The sequence below is a fragment of the Rattus rattus genome, chromosome 9 (genome assembly GCF_011064425.1).
Source record: "Rattus rattus isolate New Zealand chromosome 9, Rrattus_CSIRO_v1, whole genome shotgun sequence".
NCBI classification, from domain to species: domain Eukaryota; kingdom Metazoa; phylum Chordata; class Mammalia; order Rodentia; family Muridae; genus Rattus; species Rattus rattus.
In genome coordinates this window covers 4,901,379-4,914,835 of record NC_046162.1, presented here as the reverse complement: position 1 = coordinate 4,914,835, position 13,457 = coordinate 4,901,379, and the positions used below count along the sequence as shown (strand labels likewise).

Below are 13,457 nucleotides of genomic sequence, written 5' to 3'. Positions count from 1 at the left end.
CTGAGCCTCGGGGTCCTTACCGTCAAAAGCGTGGTTCTTGCTCAGCAATTCTGTGCTGTAAATTGCTGACGTGTATAACCCACGGAGTGGGAACCAAGGCCTGATATAGTAATTAGCCAAGCCAGTTCATGCAGAAACCTAGAGAAGCAAAGCTGCGACTTTAGGCTTCACCCTTCAGGCACCGGGAAGTCAAAGAAGGCTTTTTACCTCAGCATCATCAGATGGTAGAATTAAGGTGGAAGAGTTGCTCAAGAGACAAGCTGGGCTGGCCGCGGCAGCCATCTCCCAGTAACTCACCAAAATGACGAACACAAAGGGAAAGAGGAGAGGCACTTGGTGTATGTTCTCTAGGCCTTTTAGGAAACATGGAGTTGTTCCTTTGGTCACATACATGTGACTCTACAAGAAGGGTGATATTGTAGACATCAAGGGAATGGACACCATTCAAAAAGGAATGCCCCATAAGTGTTACCATGGCAAAACCGGAAGAGTCTACAATGTCACCCAGCATGCAGTGGGCATGGTGAACAAGCATGTCAAGGAAGGGCAAGATGCTGGCCAAGAGGACCAATGTGGGGACTGAGCACATCGAGCACTCGAAGAGCAGAGACAGCTTCCTGAAGCGGGTGAAGGAAAATGGTCAGAAGAAAAAGGAAGCCAAAGAGAAGGGCACCTGGGTTCTGCTGAAGCGCCAGCCTGTGCCGCCCAGAGGAGCCCCCTTTGTGAGGACTAACCGGAAGGAGCCTGAGCTGCTGGGGCCCATGCCATACGGATTCATGGCTAATGGACAAAAAGAAATAAAGGACCCGACTGAAAAAGGAGGAGACAGAGACAGAGACAGAGACAGAGAGAAGGAGGAGGAAGAGGAGGAAGAGGAGGAGGAGGAGGAAGAGGAGGAAGAGGAGGAGGAAGAGGAGGAGGAGGAAGAAGGAGGCTGGGAGACTAGCAAGCAGAAGCTGAGAGTGGGAGGGGCCTGGCCTACAGAGGCTGCATGGAAGCAGCTTTGTCTGGGATGCAGGGTCCTCACTTCCCACTCCCCTCTGCCCTCCATCCAGCACCGACCACTTGCTTTTAACCCGATGAGGGCAGGAGGAAATAGCAGGAGGAGAGAAAGGGTAACAGAAAGCACCAGCCCCACTTTTCCTTTCCCAACTTTTCAAACACTAACTTCAGCTAGAATAATCAACGCATGGCAAAGCAGAGGGAAAGGAAGGAAAGGCTTTTGTTGAAAAAGCCCTAGAGCAAGCTTGGACTGAGCGAGCCCCATTAGCACCATGCTAGTCAGCCATTCTGCTACCCCATGGCACGGCTGGTCAGCACCACCTCCACCTGGTAAACCTCAGCAATGCATGCACGCATGCATGCTCGCTCACTCGCTCTCACAGAGTGGTGTTGGGTGTGGATGCTGGTGGTCAGCACAGTGCAAGTTTCTCAGAGCCCAGACTCAAAGCGCTTGGGTGGGAAATAAACACCTAAGGAGACTAGAACAAAATTAGACCTGGAAATACAAAATATCTGCACATACTCTTTCCTGTGTGTATTTGGAACTCTTAAAAAACAGTGTCCTAGAAGAAGCAAACACAAGACACCGTGAAACTACAGTGAATTTTTAACAAGCCTATGTGAGGTATATGGTGCTGGCTCCATGGGACTGGAGAGATGGCTCGGCAGTTAAGAGCTCCTGATGCTCTCACAGAGGACCCAAGTTGAGCAGCTCACAGCACCTGTAAGTCCAGCTCCAGGGAAGCCCACTCTTTCTCCCAGCATGCACTTTCCACAGGCACTCATACACGTACACACACACAGAAACACATACACATAATTTCTAAATGGATAGATCTTTTTTTTTTTAAAGATACAATTTACAAAAGCAATCACAGATATAAAATATCCCAATGTAAGCTGTGGCGGCCTTTTCAGGAAAATTATAAAATTATAATTATAAAACTGGGTGATGTTAAAGAAGATCTGAGTATAATACATAGAGATGAATGCATGTTCGTGGTCAAAAAAAAAGACAATGAATACAAATTATTGTCTGCTCCAACCAAAGCTCAACAGAGCTTTTCATGCAATTCACTAAGTTGAATGTTCAATTTAGACAGACAGCAAAGAGTCAAGAAAGGCTAAGGTGCTCTTAAATCAGAATTCTTGGCAGAGAACTGACCCATTAAATGCTGAGTTTGTTATAGAGGCCACAATTAAGATGACATAAAATTGGCATAGGAATTAATAAATGATGTCTAGAACAGAAAGCCCCTAGTGGGCCACATATATTAGAAAATCCGATTTCTGTTAAAGGTTATATGCTGTGATTCGGTAACAAAAGTTACCCAATTTCTCTCTCTCTCTCTCTCTCTCTCTCTCTCTCTCTCTCTCTCTCTCTCTCTCTCACACACACACACACACACACACACACACATGTACACTCACATATACACATATAATGCCCATATATGTACACATACACACATACATACATGTATACTCACATATACACATATAATGCCCATATATGTACACATACACACATATACCTATATTCACACACATACATGTACACATACATGTACACACACACACACACACACACACACACAATTCCAGGTGGCTCCAGGTCTTACATGTAAAGAAAACCCTTGAAATTCTTATAAGAAAATATAGACGATATTTATCACCTCGGGTAGAACTAGGGGTCTTAAAATACAGAAAAAACACAGACCCATTTGCTCACGTTGAAATAATTTCTGCCTGTCCTAAAAAGCATCAGAAGGGATTAAAGGAAAAGGGAAAATGTAGAAGACATTTGCAGTGTATCATCAATAAATAATTAAGATTCAGGATAGGTTAAAACACCTTAAAAAGAAACCAGACAACCCAATAGAAACAGGTAAAGATACCCAAAGATAGCTTCCATAAGAGGAAACAAACGTGACCGAGGGACAGGTGTCGAGATGTTCCGTCTCATTACTGATAGAAATACAAATCGGAAACACCATGAAATGCAATGTCATCCTGACACGCCAGTGACATTTGAGAGTCTGGACTGGGAATGAGGCTCAGCGGAGAAGTCCTTAGCTGAGCAGAGAACTGACCCATCAAATACAAAAACGTACTAAACCAACCACATAGACCAGCATGGAATTGGCATGGGAATTAACACACGGAAGATTAGAACAGAGCGGAGGCCAACCCCCAGAACCACACACAGTAGACAAAAAGAACCCGGCAGTGACAAGTGCCAGGGCCATCTGCTCCTGCAATCTAGTTGGCACTGCCACTGTGAAGATGTCACCCGTATCTCACCTCCCAGTAATTTCGCTACTAATTACAGTTGCTGGGGCATTTTCACGATGTACAGGTGTATATTAGGGTATAAGTACATTAAAGAACAAGAATGCTCAATATCCTGGACTCACCTCATCCATGAGGGTGGCTATTGAAGAGGAGGAAAAAAAAAAAAAAAAAAAAAAGAACATGTATTGGTGACCGTATGGGACTCTTGGGCATCACTGCCAAGATTGTAAAACAGCTCAGCTCTCCTGGAAAACAGTGCGGTGATTCTTCAACAGTCAAAGGTAAAATGATTGCAGAGCAGTCCCACTTCGGATACGCCAAACTGACAGCAGGGATTTGGATGGACGTCGTCCGTGATGTTGTGATAGCCACCAGGAGGTGAAGCACATAGGGTTTATCCAGGGTGGATGGATACGCAGAGGGGGTAAGCACAGGTGGTCCCTGACTCTGATCATGGCACTTAGCTGTTTTTCAAGTGTATAAGCACGTGGAATCAGGGAGCACTCAATAGAAACCGTGCTTCCAGTGTTGGCTTTTCTCGGGGAAAAAGCACAGCAGGAGTAAACTGAAGTTCAAGTCAGGAGGTGAAACAGCAGAATCGATAGAGGGCTGCACTGGCGGGAGGTGTGCTTGGGGAGCTGGCCTTCTGTCCTCAGCTGATGTCACATCATGTCAGCAGATCATTCCGTGCTCCTTTAAGGGCAGCTCTAGACAGTGGGATGGATGGATGGATAGATAGATAGATAGATAGATAGATAGATAGATAGATAGATAGATAGATAGATAGATAGATAGATAGATACATACATACATACATACATACATACATACATACATACATAGATACATAGATGATAAATAGATAGATAGATAGACAGATACATAGATACATAGATAGATACATAGATACATACATAGATACATAGATACATAGATGATAGATACATACATACATAGATACATAGATACATAGATGATAGACAGATATATACATATATGTATACATACGCATGTACACATACATATGCTTTACTCATTTTTTTTCCTGTAAAATCCCAAGTTCTAAAACAAGCTTCCTATTGAGTACATCAACTTTAAACTCTAAGGTTAATGCAAAAATGTCAACTGTAGCAGAAGAGGGCAGGAAAGTTTGTCATAGACAGAGGAACGGGAAGTCTGCTGTGAGATTTCCCCTCCTAGAAACGTCAGAGAGGCTATGTCCATAAAGTCTCATCGACATGACCGCCTCAGCATGACCTGAATGAGGACAGCAGCAATAGGCAATGCTAACACAGAAGGGGAAAGCTCATGAGCCCTTAACCCTAGGACAGAACCATAAGCAACTAAGGCGTGCTGAGAGCGGGAGAAACAGTGGGGGAACCCCCGACTGTTACTCAACACCAAACCCAGTCCCTAAATCTTATACATACAAGTAACTTATATGGACTGGGCAAGAGTGTGTGTGTGTGTGTGTGTGTGTGTGTGTGTGTGTGTGTATACATACATATACATATATATATATATATATATATATATATACACACACACACACACATATATATATATATATATATATATATATATATATATATATATATCGATTAAAGAAATAGAGGCCATGAACTTGGGAGAAAGCAAGAGAAGGGCTGAAGGAAGAAAAGAAATGGGGGGAATAATGTGATTCTGGAAAAAACCCACGTATTTTAATTTCAAAAAATAAAAATATTTTAATATGCCAATTGCTTATCTCTATGTTAGCAATGAACAGTTGGAAACCTTTCATACTGGAATTAATAAATACACATGATGGGGTGTAACTTAGTCTTTGAAAGGACAGGATTCTCAACAGGGACAGGTGCTCGACCTCTATGAAATTGGACAGCACTGTGTCAATGAGACGACACAGAGATGAGTCCGGCCTACTTGGCTGTTGCGAGATAACTGTGGGGCAGAGCCTAGACAAAATGCTAACAGATGTGTGCGCACGCCCTGCTTTCGCTTCTGGGAGAGACCAAGGTAGTCAGATCCACAGAAGCAGAAAGCAAAATGGTAGGTGGGGCCGAGGGCAAGAGGAGTTATTGTTTAGGTTTTATTTCTTTGTTTTCTGGGGAGGCTGCCCGCGGAAGACAAATGAGGGCTGGTGGGAGTTGGTTCTCTCCCCACTGTGTGGGTCTCAGGGAGAGAACTCAGGTCACTGGGTTTATAGCACGCGCCCTTCCCCACTGAGCCACCTTGAAGACCTGAGCGTTGACACAGTTTCAGTCTGGGAAGATGAAAAAGTTCAAGTCGTTTGCTTCCTGTTGCTACGATAAACACCAGGACCAAAAGCAACTTGAGAAAGAGATGATTTCTTGTTACACTTAAAACCATCGTGAAGGTAAGTCAAGGCAGGAACTCAAGTGGAGGCCATGGAGGAATGAACGCCGCTTACTGGTTTGCTCTCTGTGGTTCGCTCAGCCTGTTTTCTCATACAACATAAGACGACCTGCCCAGGTATGGTTTGACCCACAGTGGGCTGAGCCGTCCCACATCAGTCATTAATCAATTACAAACGCCCCCATAGACTCGTCTGAAGGCCAGTTTTACGGAGGCATTTTCTCAGTTGAGGTTCCCTCTTCCCAAATGTGCCCTGTTGACAAAAAAAAACAAAAAAAAAAAAAAAACAAAAAAAAACGGGCACAAGGTGACAGAAACACAAGGAAGATGTGTAATATTTAATGCCACTGAGATGTCCACTGGAAACGATGATTTCAACCCCCACTAAAGAGATGGAAATAATAAAGTGGATACCAGAAATGCTTTCACGTTTCCCGGGATAAGAATGCATGCCGTTGAGTTTAATAGCATGTTTTAAAACTGAAAAAGAAAATCCTAGAAAATGTGCACATTATTAGAAGAAGCAACTTGGGAAACTGTATGCATGTATACTGTATCGCTCACTGTATCACACACAAGTAAACAGACCATGTGGCCCACTCGGGGGTCAAAAGGACAGATTACGAAACGTCACTCTCCAATTAGAGGAAATTCAAAAGCATCACATTTGGGAACTAGACAGACAGACAGACAGGCAGATTTAAAATTCTGAAGCAAGGGACAGGCCACTCCCAATTCAAGATGGCAGCTCCCTGTGGGTTAGGAAGGTGAGGCATGCCTTCCAAAAGAGGCACGAGGGCCTCTGAGACACTAGCCATGGGTATGCCAATATTCATACTCTACATGTGTATTGCATTCGCTTTTGATAAATGTATATAATTTTGTGAAATCTTTAAAATGTTTTGTATAGAAGGCAAGTGGGGAACACTCCATGCTGACGTCTCAGTGGTGGGACTTTGCTATTCTCCTCCCTGTCTCTTTAAAAAAACACTCAGTAATACTTTTATAGGAAAGCAGAGTTTGGTTATGTTAAGAAGAGAGAAAAGAAATTAAGAGAGCCTTTCCCTCTGATTTGTTCAGGGAAAGGGGAAGTGAGAGGAGATGGTAGAGCATCCGGGCTTCCCCTGCTCTGCCAGGAACAAAAGAGTCTGAGGCAAAGAGCAAATTGGAGGTGATGCAGCTTAACCATTATTTTAAGGGGGCGGCTGTTCTTTTAAAGCCAGCTCCCAGTCCCCCCAAGAAAATCCCTGTCAGTTTCAGGAGTGGGTAGAAGTTCTGTCACCACTGGCTTTTCAACCAACAAGACGTAGCCACAGGGCTCAGCCAGCTCTTGTGAGACTGCAGACTGTAAGCCTTGGCACAAATCCCCCTTCAACAGCTTGCACGCCCAGAGGAAGGCGATGGAAGAGGAATGGTTTGGGCTGGGAGATGGCTTCAGAATATGCTCCAATAGTCTCCATGCTCTGGACACTGCGATTGCCCTAGGACTCTTCTAGCACTGCCTTCTTGTGTCCCTAGTTTATCTCCCAGTAGCGGGGAAACTCTCCACCAAGACGACACATTCAGTCACTCACTCTGTCCAGGGGGTCTGTGTATCTCACAGACCCGTGTGTGGTACCTGCAGTCACGCTGGGGGCTTGAGACTGGGGTAAAAGGGACAATGACCCCCCTTGAAGGAGCTCGAGGTGGTGTGGACCCCAGAGTAAGTCATCCAGCCGCCAGGCCTTGTGCACCAAGCAGGCCAATCAAAAGGAAACCTTGGGGTCGAATACGTTGAGACCAGGAGTTGAGACTCCAGGCAAGGAGGGTTGTGTGAGTTTGGCATGAGGAGAGTTATAAGCAGTTTCTGTTTTGTTTTTCTAGAATTATGATGATAAAGTTGAGCCTAGCTATGGTCATATCTCAGACATTCTTTTCTACCATATTATTTAAGCAGTGAGAAACCATGAAGGCATTCTAAAGAAGGTAGGTACAAGTGGGTTCCTTCTATTAAGATCCCTCTGGCCTTTGAGTGAGTTACTATTCAATGAATCCATAAGTCAAAAGGCATTTCCAGGTCCAAGCACAGACTAGGGAAAGGGTATTATGTTCACCTTCCACCACTGTGACAAAATACGAAGAAAACAACTTAGGGAGTAGAAAGGTTTGTTTCGGATCCTGGATTCAGTCCCTGGTTGCTTGGCCTTGATGGTTCCCATCTATGGTGACAAAACGCATCATGGTGGAAGAGGCCTGTTCACCCAACGGTGATCAGGATGCAAGAAGGAAGGCAGGAAGTAAATGAGATCACAATATCCCCTTCAAAGGAACACCTCCTCCCCCAATGACCTAACTTCCTTCCAGCGGGTCCTACCTCTTGAAAATTTACTATCTCTCAACAGCCTTTCATACGTGGGCTTTGAGGGACATTCTAGACCCAAGCCACTAAAGGCGTGTGCAGACCAAACTGTAAACCCAAGGCTGCGTGCACAGACATCATGGCTCACGAGCTGCAGGAAGGCCTGAGTGTGCTCCGAGCCTCTGGTTGTTCACCTGCGGAATGGGAATGAGTCCATGTGAGCTTTCAGAAGCCGTGTGATGTGAGAGATGACTGACTTAATGTAGTCCCCCGTGTGAATTGTCACCCGTGTGAGCTACATGTATCTACTATTCAACAGAACCCCATGTATGTGGAACACGAGGAAAAGACATGTAAGAGTTCACATCAAATTAAAGATAAAATTACCACTCCAAAAGAGAAAGCAGGGCTGGAGAGATGGCTCAGTGGTTAAGAGCACTGACAGTTCTTCCACAGGTCCTGAGTTCAATTCCCAGCAACCACATGGTGGCTCACAACCATCTGTGATACGATCGGATGCCCTCTTCTGCTGTGTCTGAAGACTGCAATAGTGTACTCATATACATAAAATAAATAAAATAATTCTGAAAAAGGAAGAAGAGAGAGAGAGAGAGAGAGAGAGAGAGAGAGAGAGAGAGAGAGAAAGCAAATGTTGCAGTTCGGACCAAGAGCTTTATCTCTCAACTTTCCAAATTTACACAGATTCTTCTGTGACTTATGTATTAAAAATTAATCGCAAGACCTAAGCGTGGTGGCCCACACCTTAAATCCCAGCACTCAGGAGGCAGAGGCAGGCAGATCTCTGAGTTGGAAGTCAGCCTGTTCTGTAGGGTAAGTTCCAGGACAGCCAGGGCTACACAGAGAAACCAAAACAAGAAGAAAACAAAACAAAACTAAACTAAAATTAACTTGAAAATAAGCTGACTGGAGCGGTGATGGCAGGTCAGCGTTGGGTCAGCGCTAGCTCCTGGCTGCCCACTCACACTGTACCAGTGTCTGTGCCGTCCCATTTCCTAATTCATGTTTCCTACTTCATGCTAATTCCAAACCAAGTCTAGGCCAGACTTATTTCTGGCCCATTGTAGTCTTTCAGTAAGTATTTGTTAAAAAACAACAACAACAACAACAACAAACAAAAACCTTTTCTGTCAGACTCAGAAATAGACTGCAGGTCTCTGGTGGTAGACCAGAGGAAGGTAGATCGAGTTCCTCTTCCCAGTCCCATGCTCCCAGGCGTAAGACTCAGACTCAAAATATATTTACAAATATCCCGGCCACATACCTAAGCTCTACTCTGACAAGATCATTATTTAGTTAACCTAATTATTTTAACCTACATTCTGCTAAGTGGCTGTTTCTCTGTGTTCAGGTACCATGGGAGAAGAAGATGCCCTGAGGGAGAGGATCATGAAGATATAGCTGAGGGCTGGCCAATCAGAGTAAGAGCAGCCCAGGTGGAACACAGGAAGTCATATCTCGGGGTTATGGAAGGTTGATATCTGCCCACCTCAAGTGCTGTTTGAGGCTTATGTTTGTGTTTAAGTTTTGTGTTTCTATTATCTGGGAACTAAACGATCAAAGGCAGGGTAGAAATCCCCAATTGATATTCATTTTAACAACAGACCCCCCTCTCCCAAGGCTGTGGCACCCCTCAAGACCACCAGACAGTCTAAGCTGGGTCTTCAACCAGTAGTAACACAACAGCCTTCTAAGTTCTTCCTCAGTTCCTGGTCCAGAGTTTACTAGCTGGGAAAGCCAAGGAATGCCCACCTCCAGCCTCTATTGCCTGACCCCCAAAAGCCCAGTGTACTGAGAAGCCATCAGCAATGGTGGCCTTGGCCAGGGCAGGGTGACCTCAGGGACCTCACCGTCCTCTGTGTGCTCCTTCTCTACTTGACTGCCTTTTCAAACCGAGTACTTTTGAAACTAAACAAACAGTATCCCTTTAATTAAATACTTGACAAAATCAAACCTGAACATTCGCAAAGCAAATTCTGAACTGTACCGGAGGGCACCCGATTACTGCAGGATTCTGAGGGGTGGAATCGGAAGAAGACTGAGCCCCTCCTTTCCAGCAAGGAACAATGAGGGGCCCTACTCTTGGGGGGCAGGCAGGATACAGTTTATGTCTACATCCTGTCTACATTACCCTAAAACACTTCCTGGGGCTTGGGGCCAGATTTCTTGAATTTAACTTAAATCGGAAGCTACACCAAGGCTTTGCTTAAGATGTAGCTATGTGTAAAAGGAAAAACATGGTAACAGTAGGATTAACATACACTTTGATCACAGCTCCCGATCCTGCAGGGAGGCTCTGACACCTGGGGACAGGATGAGGCTCAAGATCCAGCCAGATGCAGATCCAAGGCGGTCATGACAGAGCCCAGGAAGAAACTGAGGTCAGAGTGGGGACTGGGCAACCCCAACCAAGCTGACCTAAGGAGGCAAAGACTGGATCCATCCCAGGATTCCATACTGATCTGGAAGCTTTCTCTTCTGCCTTTGACCCTCATTTTGTGTCCATCAATACTTGGGGGTGCTGGGAAGCTCTTCTTCAAAGGGGCTCTTCACCTGACAGCTGGAAGCTGGCTTAAGCGCCAGAGCAGACTAGAATGTTCCTGTTTATAGGATCAATCACTGCACAAAGAGCTCGTGGCCTCCCAGAAGGAAAGGAATGGGAGAGGATGGAAAGGAGGAAGAAGGCTTTTCACTCAGAGCCTTAGTTTACAAATGAAGAGACTCACAGGGGTAGCCGGTGTGATGAGTGACTTCAGAGTCACCCTGCCTCCCTTGCTTTCCTGTTTCCTGGAGCTCAGCCTGACATCTATGGGGCATCACAGCCCACCGCGAGGAAACGCAACAGTCATCAGTCAGGAGGGCAGAGACACCTGTCTCCGGACATCGGTGCCGTCAGCGCAGAGCCACCCACGCAGTGACACACACAGGCTTTAGGACACGGGAACCCAGACAGACTCCCCTGGCTTAGCTAAGAAGCAGGAGAAACGGGGGATCATGGGCGGACAGGGAGGCCCTAAACCTTCGGAGGAATGCAGGGAAGAGCCTGCCCCACCCCCCACCTAGCTACACCACTAGAGGACTGAGGAGGAAGGGCCAGGTGAGCTCCAGGTCAGGTCAGAATGACTTGGAGGTGAGCAGCTGGTTCTGAGTCACACAGCCTACGTGAGCTATCTGACGACTACGCTGTACGCTGCGGGAGAGGTTAGCACTCCCTGGGTGCGACCTTGCTAGAGTACAAGCTTCAAAGCCCTGAGAAATGTAGCGGGAATGCCCACACCTTAGACCAGAGGGTCATCCTGTGCTTGTCCCTCTGTGTAGTCCGGATGCTGCCACCAACAGTGAAAGGTAGAGGACCATTTCAGTGAGTATGACTTGTGAGCTAGATTCCAGACATAGGGCCGCAAGACGAGATTTAGAGCCACCACCGACCCCAGGTTAAGAATGAGCAAGCTGAGGCCCAGAGTGGCTCACACACCTTGAGAACCCGAGGTGAAGGGCAGGGATGGGATAAAAATGCAGGCTCAGCACCACCTAGAGACAACGCAGCCAGTCTCCAATGACGACTTAACGCAGTGGCTCTCAACCTGTGGGGTCTCAAACGAACTTTTCAGAGGGGTTGCCTAAGACCATCGGAAAGCACAGATATTCACATCATAATCATAAATGTATCAAAATGACAGTTAAGATCCAGCAATACCACAACCTGAGGAACTGTATTTAAGGGTCACAGTGTTAGGAAGGGTGAGAAGTACTGCCTTAATGTGTCATCCAAGAAGGGTCCGAGCTGTGCCCTGCAAGGGACATGGACATGGGTTCAGAGACCCAGTAAAGACCACAAGGGAGGCTGGAGGCAGGGGTCAGAAAGCAGACCAATGCACCGAGCATCTTCCAACTTACACTGAAAATGTTAGCATTTCACCTCTTGGGGGTCAGGGACCAAGGGGAGTTCTCTGCTATGGGGAGTGTGTGACAAACTGGAAACACTGAATTTGTATGCACTCCTTTACATGCACACACACACATGTGTGAGAGTTGGCTGCTAAGGCGGGAGGACATTTGCATCTCTCCACACTATAAACGAGGGTGGAGGGAGGGCCAGTTGATGTAGCTACTGCGTGTATGGCTCCAGATAACATGTGGCACCTTCAGGCTCCAGGCGTGAAGTATTGACAGTTTAGATGAGCACACTCTAGCTGTCTTCAGACACACCAGAAGAGGGCATCCGATCCCGTTACCAGATGGTTGTGAGCCACCATGTGGTTGCTGGGAATTGAACTCGGAACCTCTGGAAAAAACAGCCAGTGCTCTTAACCATCGAGTTTCTCTGCAGCCCCTCAAGTGTCTTGGAGAGAAGAGAGGAGACCAGAAGAATGCTGGTTGGAGCAAATGCTGCCTTCAGCACTGCCTTGTCCTTGGATGTCACCTGATCACCTTATGCAGCTATGACAAGAAGGGTAGTAATTCGACCCTTTCTTCCAGCCCCCCACCTGGTACCCCACTGTGAGGAAGAACTTTTCATTCTTTTCCATTTGTTTACCTCTGTCTTTTTTTGTTTGTTTGTTTGTTTTTCTTTTTTGTCCCCACCCCCCACCCCCGGAGCTGAGGACCGAACCCAGGGCCTTGCGCTTGCTAGGCAAGCGCTCTACCACTGAGCTAAATCCCCAACCCCTACCTCTGTCTTTACTTTCAGCAACACAAACCAGCAGCTCTTTCTTTTCTCCCCCATGGTCATCCATGACAATCATTATTGATGGTGATGTTGAAACTGTCCCAGATGTTGCTACCGGAAGTGCCTTCCCTCTGACTCCTGTGTCCTTTTGACATGCCCTCGTCATACCTTGAATGTGTCTTTACTTCTGACATTTAAAGACAAGGTTCCGGATTCATCTAGTACTTTCCCCATGCTGGGAGCCCTGTGTGTGGTGAGTAGAGTCTGGGGTGAGCATGTCTTTCCTCCTGACATTTAATGACAAGACTCCAGACTCACACTGGTACTTTCCCCATACTAGGAGACCCATGTGTGCTGTGTGAGTCTACTGTGTGTGATTCAAGCCCTTCCCAGCCCGGTTACAGAGCTAGGGAGCTGACATACAGATCTATACACCTGTCTGCTTATCATCCACTCCTCATCCATCCATTCGTTTACCCATCTGAACACATAGTAAAACCCATGAGCTCATCCAAACCTCCGCCATGGTTTAAATCTTGAATGTCTCCCAAAGACCTGTGAGTTGAAGGCTTGCATTCTGTAGGTGAGCCTAGTGGGAGCTCATTAGGTCATTAGGGGTGTGCTGTTGAAAGTTGACACTGGCCCCTGTCCCCATCCTGTGCCTTGCTTCCTGCTGGGAGGTGAGAACTCTTCCTACATCCCAAGCCTTTGAGCTATTTTGCCATAAATCATGGCACCCTGAAATCTCCAAAGCTATGA

General features: G+C 46.2%; 1 protein-coding gene across 1 annotated transcript in view; it reads left to right on the top strand.

Annotated features, from left to right (window-relative positions):
• The first annotated feature begins 3,493 nt into the window (after nucleotides 1-3,493).
• The window catches only part of Ergic1 (endoplasmic reticulum-golgi intermediate compartment 1), a 115,011-nt gene continuing 105,047 nt past the window's right edge, over nucleotides 3,494-13,457 (top strand). Inside the window, exon 1 of the mRNA XM_032912675.1 lies at nucleotides 3,494-3,578. Within this exon, the coding sequence (XP_032768566.1) occupies nucleotides 3,494-3,578 (85 nt within the window). The remainder of the gene's footprint in view (nucleotides 3,579-13,457) is intronic.